The 12,680-nt window shown below is 43.1% G+C and overlaps 3 protein-coding genes across 4 annotated transcripts; all 3 read left to right on the top strand.

Annotated features, from left to right (window-relative positions):
• The first annotated feature begins 478 nt into the window (after positions 1-478).
• LOC107324450 (feather keratin 4-like) lies at positions 479-1,601 on the top strand. The gene is made up of 2 exons (XM_085533764.1): positions 479-540; positions 865-1,601. Exon 2 carries the CDS (start codon positions 886-888, stop codon positions 1,180-1,182), a length of 297 nt encoding a protein of 98 aa, XP_085389890.1. The 5' UTR covers positions 479-540; positions 865-885; the 3' UTR covers positions 1,183-1,601.
• Positions 1,602-4,500: 2,899 nt separating this feature from the next.
• Positions 4,501-6,055, top strand: LOC107324369 (feather beta keratin-like). Its single transcript, XM_015884345.3, has 2 exons — positions 4,501-4,577; positions 5,556-6,055. The coding sequence occupies exon 2, from the start codon at positions 5,577-5,579 to the stop codon at positions 5,925-5,927; it is 351 nt and encodes a 116-aa protein (XP_015739831.2). The 5' UTR covers positions 4,501-4,577; positions 5,556-5,576; the 3' UTR covers positions 5,928-6,055.
• A 3,261-nt stretch (positions 6,056-9,316) lies between these two features.
• LOC107324386 (feather beta keratin-like) lies at positions 9,317-11,735 on the top strand. Of its 2 annotated transcripts, none has more exons than XM_015884365.3 (2): positions 9,317-9,854; positions 10,972-11,735. In XM_015884365.3, exons 1-2 carry the CDS (start codon positions 9,807-9,809, stop codon positions 11,341-11,343), a joined length of 420 nt encoding a protein of 139 aa, XP_015739851.1. In that variant the 5' UTR covers positions 9,317-9,806; the 3' UTR covers positions 11,344-11,735. The 2 variants fall into 2 exon arrangements, with proteins under 2 accessions (XP_015739851.1, XP_085389791.1); XM_085533665.1 differs by lacking the exon at positions 9,317-9,854 and adding an exon at positions 10,554-10,769.
• The last annotated feature ends 945 nt before the right edge of the window (positions 11,736-12,680 follow it).

The raw sequence follows: 12,680 nt of genomic DNA, 5'->3' as shown, positions 1-12,680 counted from the left end.
GCAGCCATCTGTGGAGTGTTAACAGCTGAGACAGCATGAGCACATAGATGGGTGAAGCAAAGGGTGTGCTGGTCTTTGCATATGAGTCTTATTCTAAGTTTGATCTTTAAAGCCATGTTTGTAAGGAAATGAGGCCCTATACTTTAAAGCAAATCATTAAAGCAAGTTGCAAGGGAATGAGAGACTGTCACAAGCTGAGAGCATTGGCCATCTTCATCCCCTTGCCTTCATCTTCTCCCTGTGCTTTTGAGTTCTTTCTACAGAAATGCTTAGGCCTCTAATTCTGTCACTTGAAAGGAGCTTGTGTGGCAAAATGGGCATGTCATGAACGGGGAAATGAAAAGGGAGCGTTGCAGGGAAGAGAAATAAGGCATCAATTTCTATAATTGTGTTGTTTTGCTTACAAATGTGCTTGCCTTAATACAGCTACATACGCATTGGTTGCCTCTGGGCCTGGGGCGGTCCAGATCAGTATAAAAGCCAGTCGAGCACCAGGCTCCTTCATCCACTTCTCTTGCCTTCTCATCCTTGGTGAACAAGGTGAGCTGCAGCAGAGCTCTTTTCACTTCTCTCTTCCTCTGCTTCTCCTTTTGCTCTTCTGGCATCCATCAAGTCTTTGCCTCTTTGCAGACCTTGGTGTGGGCTTTGCTCCTAGATGGTGCTCCTACAAAATCTGTTCTGCTTGCCAGTGTGGGGTTGGTGGGAGAAGGCTTTAGGCTGACTCTGCTGTGGCTCCTGGGAATTTGGATTGCTATGACTCTCTCTGTCCCTGAACTGCCTGTCCCTGCTTCACAGCCTGTGCATCCTTGGTGAGGACGCCAGGCTGCAGCTCACGCTGCCTGTGTTTTCCTGTCCTCTCTCCAGGTCCACCTCCATCCCACAGCCATGTCCTGCTACGATCTGTGCCGTCCCTGTGGCCCGACCCCCCTGGCCAACAGCTGCAACGAGCCCTGTGTGCGCCAGTGCCAGGACTCCCGCGTGGTGATCCAGCCCTCTCCCGTGGTGGTGACCCTGCCAGGACCCATCCTCAGCTCCTTCCCTCAGAACACCGCTGTGGGATCTTCAGCATCCGCTGCTGTTGGCAGCATCCTGAGTGAGGAGGGAGTCCCCATCTCCTCTGGTGGCTTTGGCCTCTCTGGCCTGGGCAGCCGCTTCTCTAGCAGAAGATGCCTGCCCTATTAAAGGCAACACCGCTTGCTGGTCATCTTATCCCTGAGGAAGCCCAAAGTCAGGCTCCAGATTGAAGATGAAGCTGCTGGCCAATGTTTCCTGCTGGGCTGAGCACCCTTATGCCCTCCTGCAAAGCAGAGATGGAAGATGCCATCCTGTTCTGATTGGAATAATGATGGATATCTCATTTTCAAAATTTTTCTTGTGATTAATTTTTTCGTGCATTTTAATTTTGGTTTCTGATTGGTTTTATTTAATGCTCTGCTTATAAATTATCAGTTTAGGGTTCTTAGTTCATGTGTTAGGAAATCAATCTCGCTTTCTGTTCTTGAATGGCTTATATGGTTTCCTTCCTTCATGTAAACATATATTTTGCTTTATTATTGTAGAGCACTTCATAACTTTTTCATTAAACTGATGTTGCATCTTAATTTGTTTCATGTTTGTTTTTTTTTTCTTAGTCCTTTTTTCCTATTCTTTAAGGTGGAATAGACCATTATGTGAAAAAAAAATCATCTCTGCATTAATCAGACTATAAATTCTTGCTTGTATAGGGGAGTGGACTGATTAGGAACAATCACACTGAGTAGGATGTATACTTGAATCTATGGAGTAGCTCCTCCTCATATGCCTTTAAGTCTGTTTATTAACACTGGTTGATTTTAAATAAATATATCTCCTGGAACAAATCCACCTTTGGATTTTATGGCCCTAAGTGGTGGTTACACAAGACGTTAAAGCCTTTATTAAACATTACATTAGAGAGGTCCTGAAGAGTGTGAATATCAGCTTGAAATCCATTTCCCCTTTGCACATTAAGATTGGAGAAATGGATGCAATGAGTAAGATTATAGACTTTTATAAACTTCTCAGCCTATTTGGGACTAGTGAGGCATTCTCAATTGCTTGATCCAATTAGTTCTCATGTATGTTTTTGCAAACTGAATCTTTTCTTGATCATGAAATTATTCTGCTTTTAGTTTTCCAGTCTAAATTTCTTCTGGCATTGCATGAGAAACACACTCTACCCATTTAAAACCCTTTCATCTTCACAGGTTCTGGATTCTTTTTATTTCTGATACTTCCATTAGTGTCAGTATGAAATGAGTCAAAGCCCAGTCTAATGAAGCATTCTTTCCTGCTCCTCAGCAATTTGTTAGCTTGCAGGTGTCTTGGAAGTACAATCTAAGACTGGATCCAAGACATTTATTAAAGCTCTTTATGTGAGGTTCTCTGTCTGACCTAGTTAAGTACAATTGCCATCTAATTTGTTCACCATTCTTTAAAAATATATATATATATAATTTCAAGACAGGCTCCAAGCCTCTTGGATGATTTCTTAGAGCCAACCAGACCAGTCTGGAGTCAGTTCACCACCAGAAGACAATTCAGGAGTCTTTTTGAAAGCACTGCTGTGATCTTTGAGTTGGGTTTTGAAATGAGGTAGCAGACCAAATAGAAGCTCTCGTATTAATAAAATGAAGCAGAAGGGTTGAAAGCAACATCTGTGGACATCGTTGCATGCTTTACAGGAAAATTAATTATCCAGGTTGCCAATAAATCTCGACTGCTGTAAATGGATGATGAGAGTGTTCAGACTGCAATGACTCTCTAGTCTGGAGTATAATCACTGCTACACTGAAGTCTGCCACAAGGGGAATAAATGTGAGGGCAAACAGGTAATTGTGTTGCTTTTCCCACAATGACTCCACAGTTAAACTGGTGTGAGGGTAATACTACAAAATCGTTTAAAGTTCATACGTGTCCTCAAGATGATTTGGGAAATGCTATTCATATTTGTGGTCTGAGATGATATGGAAGGGAGTTATAGGCTCTCTGCGTGAAAGACCTGAGAGATCAGGTTCAAAACTGGTCGGCATGTGTCTCAGGGTGATAGCAGCTGCACCTCAAACTGAGATACCAAAGTGGAAGAGTGTGATAATAGCTCAATTAGATGACACCACTCCCAACTTTTGTGCTTCATCCAAGAAGCAAAATCTTGTACAGATTTGAATCTGTACTAAAGAATGTGAATTACCCCCAGCCTTGAGAAGACACGTAAGTTCAGTCTTGATTGTTTTTATGCATAACTGGAGCTGGAGCTTTGTAAACATTGGTGGAGACCAGAATTTAAGGACCTAGACTCATTTGTAATGAAAGAAAAAAGAGATTGAATGATGTATTACGTATTTCCTACATTTCCCTTAATCTTTATCCTGATGACTGTGACGTACACTGGAGGACAAGCTCTGTTGTGATTTAATGGTGGCACTCTAATAAATAGAATAGTGGCTTTCTGAAGGTGTGTACATTGAGTTGGTTCATGAAGCTCTTTTATGTGTACAAGTCTTTCCTGCAGGCACCATAGACTGCAGATGTGAAGCAAATCACATAATGGTTAATAAAACAGAGAACTGAATTATTAGGTGCAACTTCTACCAGCGCTGTAGTTCAGCTCAGGCAGAACATTGCCTGTAAGAACTGATAATTCAAAGCAAGCTTATTAGCCACATTTGTATCTAAACTGGTATGAAAATTGCTATGACTTAGCAGGGTTTCATGCAGTAACAATGCTGATTCTTCAGATGAAACCCTGTGCAGATATCACATTGAAAATGAGAGGCAATTTGTAAATGTTCCTAAATAATAAGGTCAAGTCACAGCATTTTTTACATTAGATTGTGGTTGTTAGAGTTAGCTGCGTCCATACAGACTGAAAGTACAATGTGGGTCAGAAAGTGTTTTATGATCTCTGGTCAGCAATTCTCACTGGTCTTAATTATCTTCACCTCTTATAGTACTTATGGAAATCTGTTGCTTCTCAGCTGTGTGGGATTGAAATAGTGCAGAAATGCAAAATTTGGGAATATTTATTATGCATCTCGTCTTGTGGTCAGACTGAGCCCTTGATATGGAAATACTGAATATGAACTGAATGCAGGCTCCCACCTCGGAGCTTAATGATTATTCACCTAAAGGAGTGAAGTCCTGAATAAGGACTATGCATCCCATACACTTCCCTTAAGCAGTGTTTTGATGACTACAGTGAAACACAAAATGTACACTGGCCCTAGGAAACAATATAATTATTGCTGAAATTGAAATGAATCACCACAGTCTTCCAAGGATGGGTGCACATTGGTGAAGATGAAAGCTTTGCTTGTACTGGAATGTGAACATTATAAGGGGAGGGGAAAAGTAGAGAAATACCAGAAGAGATTTTTTGGGGGGGAAAAAGAAGGAGTTAATCTATTTGGAGGATTTTGCATGCCAAAGTATGGATCATTAAACAATTTCATGCATAGCATAAGTCCTAGGTCTGCATGCAATCAGGAACGCAGTATAAAAGCCTATAGAACACAAGGCTCTTCCATCCACTTCTCTTGCCCTATTCGCCAGGTAAACAGGTAAGTCTGAATCTACCCAAAGTCTTTTTAAATGCTAAATGTTACTTTGATGCCTGCTTTTTTGTTGTTCTTAGTTCTTTATAAATATTGCTTGGCTCTTTTTTCTCTTTTTTCCTTTTGGAGAGGAAAATTAGAAAGGCATACTTCTGTCAAATAGAAAGGTTTTATTTATTTGTGAAGCAGGGTGTAACAAGGCAGGACTTGGATACTGGCAATACCCTCAGAACATGCATCTCCATGCTCCATTTTAGAGTCTGGAAGACTCTAAAGGGAGTAGAATCAAAGTAGTAGTACTAAAGGCCCTGGCTGCAGTCTTGTCTTAAGATACTGGAACTAGCCAACAGATAAACCCAATCCAAATTCCAGAATTTATCTGAATTCCTCTTTTCCATAGGCAGGAGATATTTGTTCTAGGAGCCTCATTGAAAATGAATTTGGGCAAAAACCTGTTGAGAAAACAATCCTTTTTTTCCCACTCCGTGTTGGCCTGTTGTGCTCCTTAAATCTCTGGGAGCATAAGGTGCTTCTAAATCTCTTCTATAGTTTTGCAAATAGGCTGTTAGAGAATAAATCTGAGCACTAAGGCAATAAACACAGATAAGCATAATAAAGCTCAGCATTTCCAGCTCTGCCTTCAGCTCCAGCTGCTGTCCTCCATCTCCCATGACAGCTGCAGTGATAAAATCCACAGGGCTGGGATGGGGAAACCCTCAAGGAATGGGAAGTGCCTTCGCTATGGGGACACAAAGGGACTTATGACCAGCAGCAGAGTTCAGAAGCCAGCAGCTCTGCCAACCTTGAGAAGAACAGAATTCTCTATGTCATGTTCAGACTGCTCACTGTGGGTTTTGATCTAAGAAATAATGACCCATTTAGCCACTTTGTCTCATTGCTTTCACATCTGTCAACCCCTTGTCTGAGGTTTATAAATTCAACACAGTGCTTCTATTGCATGTGCTTTCTGGTCTTGTGTTTCAGATCACTCCCCATCCTGCAGACATGTCCTCGAACGACCTATGCACTCCCAACCCCTGCGGCCCGACACCGTTGGCCAACAGCTGCAATGAGCCCTGTGCCCAGCAGTGCCAAGAGTCCACCTACATCATCCAACCACCTCCCGTGGTGGTGACCCTGCCAGGACCCATCCTCAGCTCCTTCCCCCAGAACACCGCTGTGGGATCCTCCACCTCTGCTGCTGTGGGCAGCACCCTCAGCTCCGAGGGAGTCCCCATCACCTCCGGCAGCTCCTTGGGATTTGGGAGCTTTGCTTATCCCAGCTTGGGCAGCGGGTACAGCCGGCCCTACCGCCGCTACAACACCTACCGCAGCAACTTCAATGGGCCGTGCTAGACCACAAGGAGCAGGTATGATGAGATGACCAGAAATACTGAAGCATGACCCAATGTGGGAGAGAGCTCCTGGCCATGGTTACGTGATGTTGGACTCCTCAAGTTAATGGAGCTGTGAGAGCTTGGCATCACCTAAAATCAGGCCTTTGTTTGTCTTATATTTTGCATTCTTCATATTTCTAATGAACTTTTTTTCCCTTGCATCTGAGACTTTACTGAGAAACAGGATTACAGCACTAAGAAACGAAACCTAAGATGAAAAGACACATCAGCTGTTGTCTCCCTGAATCCTTGACGTGCTTATACTTTGTACTTTTTTATTCCACTTCTTGCTCATTAAAGTCGTGTTGCATCACAAAAGTCTCCTGGTGCTTGTTGGCTGTTTTATGCCCATGAGCAGCCTGCTCTTGATAAAGTTTTTGTCCATATCTCTGTTTACTTTCAGTAATTAAATGCTACGATTTCATGTTGGGTTACTACTTCTATGCCATGGCAGCATTTCTACAGCCAGGAAACTTTGGCTTCCTTACATATACAAGGCAAATAGTCTGCAGTAGTGTGTAGCAGTGTGTGTATGTGTGTGTGTAGACACGTAGCAAGAGGTGTATACCTGAATCCTGGTGCTTTTGTGCAAATCTCCATGAGATGATGCTGAAAATGTTGGGTTTGGCAGAGGTATTTGCAATACACTCATTGGCTGCAGGCGGCTGTGGAGTTAAATGACAGGCTGAATGTTCACCCCTTGGTGATGTCTGCAACTTCAGTTTATTTACAGTATGGAAATTCACCTCTTCTTACTGGGATGGAAAAGATTTAAATGAGTTTGCGTTCGTTGTGCATCTCCAGCTCAAAGTACACCATGATAGTTTCCTTCCTAAATGACTAATGGAAGTAAACATAAAATCAGGGGCCTGGTGTATAATTGCAGTGAGGTCTCACATAACTCCTGGCAGAAATAAATGCTGGATTGTGAAAAGAATTTCTACCAGTGATTATAAGAAACCCCCTTGCCCTGAGATTGCAGGTACGCTCTCATCAGTCTTAGGTGGCTGCAAGGCAGATGGATCCAGCCTATGAAATAGGTATGAACTCTTGAGGACTGTATATATCTACTTATATCTGAACGCCTCTGCCTTCGGGGGCAGCACAAGTTGAAATGGTGAAGCTCCCATTGCAGGCTCTGCCTATACCCAGTGACACCCCAAATTAAACGCACAGTGCATATTATTCATCCACCTGCTTCAAACAATACATGGCCTCATTGGGAAGCAATAGAAGCAGCAATGCATTGCAGGGATACCCAGTCTGACTGAACAAATGGACCTTAACATATAAATACATCTTCTGTTGTAAGCACTAAGCCAGCAATTGCTGGCACCATGAGGGTATTAGCAGAATTCACTGCCAATGGCCTGGAACCAGGTGTCCTAAATTACTGTGTGAGCTGCAGACTGTTGATTGTGCAGTCAATCAACATTAGTATTAGCACAGCTGGCTAAGATTGAGGTTAAAGAGAGAGCAATCAAACCCATTGTGGACAGTGGGAGAAGGGGTTGCATGGTGGGTTTAGTGCTATAAGGAGTGCTGTAGATTTGTTCAGCTGCTTGGAGTCTCCGAGGCATCCCTTTCTTTTGAACAAGGTAATTAATTACAACTCAAATGTTATTGCAACTCTTCCCATCAGGGAACCTGCTTTGTTTGCCATGCGTCTGTGTCTCCATGTGCAGGTTTTGGGGTCACTTTTGTGTCTGGAGCCATTCCACAAGGATTACTGTGAGTAAGATTCCAATTCCCTTTTGATGAAGGGCTTCTCCTCAGCCATTTAGTCTCTCACAGGTGTCTCAGGAGGATGTTCTCACATTATGCAAAAACTTGTAATTATAATATGAATATACAGACCTGTCCTTGATCACATAAAAACAGCTGTGAACTTCTGATTCACTCGCTTTAATTCAGCCCAAAGATCAGGAGATGAAGTCATTCTGACTGTGCAGTACATCGGTTGGTCTCGGAGCACCAATTACTGTAATCACTTTCAAGGAAGGTCACAGACATCTCTGAAAACATCTCTAGGTCCTTTTCTAAGCTCTGATATTGAAAAGATTCTTTGTTTCCAAGCAGAGGTTGGAAGAAGGAACAAAATAATTTCTAAATCATCTGAGGATGCTGTCATGCAAATTAATTCCCCAAATGAGTGCTAGATACCAGAGGAATATCTCTGAAAAACATTGCTATTCCCTTAGGATACAGAGAAATCCTGAGGATTGGCCATAGCTGGTGAAGCCAAGAAAGGTGAGAGTCATTTCTTTGGGGATCTCTTTGGAATATGAGACGGTTTGACACCAACCTTGAGCTATTTTTAATTAAAAATGAAATAGCCATCAATCCTGCCACCAGGAACATAAATTTTAGAGGCCCATGACTGATCTATACTTCCAAATCTTGGTAATAGGTGATTATAGGAGAGATATGAAAATTCAAACACAGGTCACATATCTTACGCTTCACATAACGTGATGCTTTGCATGCCTGGAGTTTTAATAAAAGTTTCTGATAAACTTTGAAGTTCTCAGGAAAGTCTGACCAAGCCAAACAAGTTTCTGTTCCCAGGGGATCCTCCAAAGACAATTATAATTTAGAGATGATTTACATGTCTCAGTCATTGAAGTGCTAGGAGAGCAAAGACCTAAGTGCTGATCTCTGTGCCAAGGATTGTTTATGTATTTTTATCCCTTTACTATTTATCCTGCAGTCTTTTCCTATAGAAGAAGCTCAGTTTCTTTGCAAAGTCCATTAAAATTGACAAGTGTAGAAGTTACTGAGGTTTCATGTATTTCTGACACATCTCCAGTTGGCTGCCACTGGTCTAAAGCTACACACCAGGCTCTGCAGAGGCAGCAGAAATCAGTGTGGTGTTATGGAAGGAAAAAACATTGTGTGTGACTGTTTCCACAGCCTGAGTTTTGCAAAGCCTTATCTTTTGCAGGGCTCTTCCTTGAGAACAAATGGCAACGTGTTCACCCATATGGAAGTTAATCTAAAAGCAGTTGTGGATGTGATGATGAGGTCTGAGATAAGAATTGAGGTGTATCTATGGACTCTTTGGATATAAAGCTCTTAAGAGCTCGGAACTGGAGACAGACAAGCAAGATCCTGTATAAGATTTTCCTTCTGAGCCTTCCACAGAAACACAGTAGCTTGATAATATCTCATAGGACAGGAGTTTTTGTATTCTTCTTGTACACTTCTTCCATGTCAAAGAATCAGCAACTTAAGTGCTTATCTGTCTATTTGGCCTTTGTAGAAAGTTGTAACTCTTTTTAGTCCCTCCCAGCTCTCACTGAGTTTTTCACAGCCCTTCCCTTTGCACTATTCATGATTCCTTCTCTCATTTTGGGGTCTGAGTTGTGTGCACCTTCTTTGCCATTTTCTCTCTCATTTTCTCCCTTAGAGCATCTGGAATCTCCCAACTACAGCTGCTCATGGACCAGCTTCCCACTCACAAAAGCTGAAATCCATTATGATTTGCAACAGCATTTACCTTGCAGAGGAGGGCTTGTCCACAGTGCTGCGTTATGCAAATTCAGCTTAATGTACTTTAATGACACCAGGCAGATCCCAAAGGCTTTTTAAGGCCGGATAAATCCTGAATTAATTATTCTAATGTTACCAGAAATTAACTCGGCCCAGAATATTTTAAGATGAAAGGAACCTGTGGTCAGATATACATGCCACAAGATAAGGAAGCAAAGCAGTAATAAGCACAAATACTGAGGTAAAAAACCATGTAATCAGTACCAGCTCATAAATAATTTCATGCACAAAGAACGTCCCAAGTTGTTGGGCAACTTGGGATGAGGTATAAAAACCTGAGCAACCCATGGTCCTTCCAACCATTTCTCCTCCCTTCTTTGCCTTGGTCAATAGGGTAAGTCTGAACTCATTTATTCTCTTTGTGTGCATTGAACTCTTGCCTGGATGATGTTGTACCATTGACATACATTCAGCTTACTCTTCTCTCTGAGAGAGGAAGCTGAGAGGGGTTTTCATATGAAAGAGGGAGTTTTCTGTTGGTGATCTGTTATAAAAATAATGGAATGGGGGAATCAGGCCCAAGTTAGTGGGAAATTTATCTATGGTCAGATGTTAAGAGCAACAAACAGGGGTCCGATACTGCATTTTATCCTTTGCAGTCCTGGCGTGCCAGCTTTTCACATAGGATGCCTCATATCTGTCTTTGAAACTCACCTCATAGCAATTCTGCAGGCAAACAGTGCACATGAACCAGCTCCTCCCCATGCACCAAACACCTGCAGAGAGATTTCCACTGTAACTTCTAAGAACTGCTGTTGATTTTTATGTTAATAGCAAGACATAAAGTAGAAAGGCTCCTGAACTCAGCAGCCTGCCCTGCCAGTTCCCGTCAAGCAATTTCAAGCAGTCAGCTTGTATTCTCCAGTTTGTTCATACTGGGAGAAGGAACCTCGAAGATGGGAATTGCATGAAATGAAGGGATATGAAGGAAAAAATCATCTGCTGTTTGAGCGCTGGGTAGGATGCTTGTCATCCCTGGCTGTTTAGCAAATATATAAGCTTTGAATCATCAGTAACAGGCCATGTCCAGCTGAGAACCTTCATCTGGAGGCATCTATTTCTTTAGGACACACATACCTTTCCTATGTGCAGCCACAGCTGCAAGGGGGAGGTGTTGAAAGTTCCCTTTTTCCAGGGTAGAATTATGGCCATGTGGTTAGGGCATTCTCTGCAAAGGGAACGTCGAGGTTTTCAGCAGCTCCACATGCCCCGGTTCCTGGGTGAGTTTACTAACCACGGAGGCTTCAGGGTAAGTGACAGAGCAAGATGCATTAGTGCTACCTCCCCTAGCAGTCTCCTTAAAGGAAACGCAAACTCAACCCTGTTTTCAAAGCACTCTGGAGCAAAAATATCATCTTGCTCCTCCATGCAATCTCTTTCTAGTTTTGCTCTATTCGAGAAAGGTTTAATCCGCTTCTTGTATTGCATTTGTTTCTTTCCCTGTGTTTCAGATTTACCTCCGCCCCAGAGAAATGTCCTGCTATGATCTGTGTGCCCCCACAACCTGTGGACCAACCCCACTGGCCAACAGCTGCAGCGAGCCCTGCGTGCGCCAGTGCCAGGACTCCACAGTGGTGATCCAGCCCTCTCCTGTGGTGGTGACCCTGCCAGGACCCATCCTCAGCTCCTTCCCCCAGAACACCACTGTGGGATCCTCAGCATCTGCGGCTGTTGGGAGCGCTCTTAGTGCAGGGGGAGTCCCCATTTCCTCCGGCAGCTCCTTGGGATTTGGGAGCTTTGCTTATCCCAGCTTGGGCAGCGGGTACAGCCGGCCCTACCGCCGCTACAACACCTACCGCAGCAGCTTCAATGGGCCGTGCTAAAGCACGAGGAGCAGGCATGATGAGATGACCAGAGATGCCGAAGCATGACCCAGTGTGGGAGAGAGCTCCTGGCCATGGTTACATGATGTTGGACACCCATGACTCTGCCAGAAGTTAGTGGAGCTGTGGGAGCTTGGCATCCCCTAAAATCAAGCCTTTGCTTGTCTTTTGTTATGCTTTACTTTATAGTTCCGATCATATCTTGTTCTCTTTTTATTTGGCGATGATTAGGTGAAATATGTAATTATTAGGAGTTGTTCTGCATGGCTGAAGTAGTGCAGTCCATTTAAATCATAAAGAAGGAAGATCTCATTGTGCTGAATATATCATTGTGAGAGGGATGAGTGGGTGCTGTCCTTACCGGACTCTGGAAATATATTCCTTACATTTTACATTGCTTCCTTCTATGCCTCAGCCTCATTAAATTGGTGCTGCATTATACTGCGAGTCTGCCTGAATTTCTTTCTAATCCCAGCCCATTTTCCAACCTGTCTGTGGTGAAACAGGTCTGTTTGCAACTCATTTGTGCCAGAAACCACTGTATAAATAACTCTAAGTCAGTTGCTTAGGGAGAATGATTCAGATTTCAACTGTGGATGGAGTTTTGCTTTTGTGCTTATACAGTAAGTCTAGCCCAAGAAAATATTTTCAGAGCCTAGAAATAAAGAGTTCCCTTGCAATGTGTTTGCCTTCTGGTGTAGCAGAAGCAGGAAGTGTTGTAAGTGAGCTGCTTTTCCTTGCTTTCTTTAAATACTCTTTATCTATTGCACCATGGAGAGTCAGATAAGCCCTTTAAACCTTTTGATATCACTCTTCTATGAAACACTGTTAGTTGTGACATGATGAAGAGGGATGAGAATGGAGGGCCCAATGAGGGTAGTCTTATTTCTCCTTACCTCTCTGTAGACATAATACATAAGATATGCAGAGAAAAGTAGGCAGAGGGATAGAGATACAGCAGGAAATTCTACAGGGATATGAGGAACACTGGAAATAAAGGGGATAAATCCTCTGAAGCTCCACCTCCACTTAACTATTCTCCACTTGCTCACCAACCTGGAAGAAGATTGTGATGTTCTTTGCTCTACCAGTGAGAATAATGAGGGGTCCTTTAAAAGAAAGGAGTGCTTATGCTGTCCTTGGGAGCATCTGGGCTTGCTAAGGGGGGAGGTGGGATGGTGGTACCCTCTGAGCAACCCAGAGCCTCCTGCAGACCACAGGAAGCATTGGAGGTGGTGGAGGGGAGTTGATGTGGTATTCCTGCAAAGGAATTGGCCACTGATGTTTGCTGGCCTGGGAAACACGTCTGGAAGAAGTCAATGAAAGGATTAAAGCTC

This window comes from Coturnix japonica, unplaced genomic scaffold (assembly GCF_054131305.1).
Source record: "Coturnix japonica strain WE unplaced genomic scaffold, WE-NBRP24 Scf062, whole genome shotgun sequence".
Classification (NCBI taxonomy): domain Eukaryota; kingdom Metazoa; phylum Chordata; class Aves; order Galliformes; family Phasianidae; genus Coturnix; species Coturnix japonica.
This window is presented reverse-complemented; position numbering and strand designations above follow the sequence as displayed.

What these genes read in the sequence shown, in the direction of transcription:
- LOC107324369 (XM_015884345.3), top strand. Translation starts at nt 5,577, where the DNA reads ATGTCCTCGAACGACCTATGCACTCCCAACCCCTGCGGCCCGACACCG.
- LOC107324386 (XM_085533665.1), top strand. Translation starts at nt 10,605, where the DNA reads ATGTGCAGCCACAGCTGCAAGGGGGAGGTGTTGAAAGTTCCCTTTTTC. An exon ending in CTAACCACGGAGGCTTCAGG is followed by an intron (nt 10,770 to 10,971) that starts GTAAGTGACAGA and finishes CCTGTGTTTCAG; the next exon opens with ATTTACCTCCGCCCCAGAGA.
- LOC107324450 (XM_085533764.1), top strand. Translation starts at nt 886, where the DNA reads ATGTCCTGCTACGATCTGTGCCGTCCCTGTGGCCCGACCCCCCTGGCC.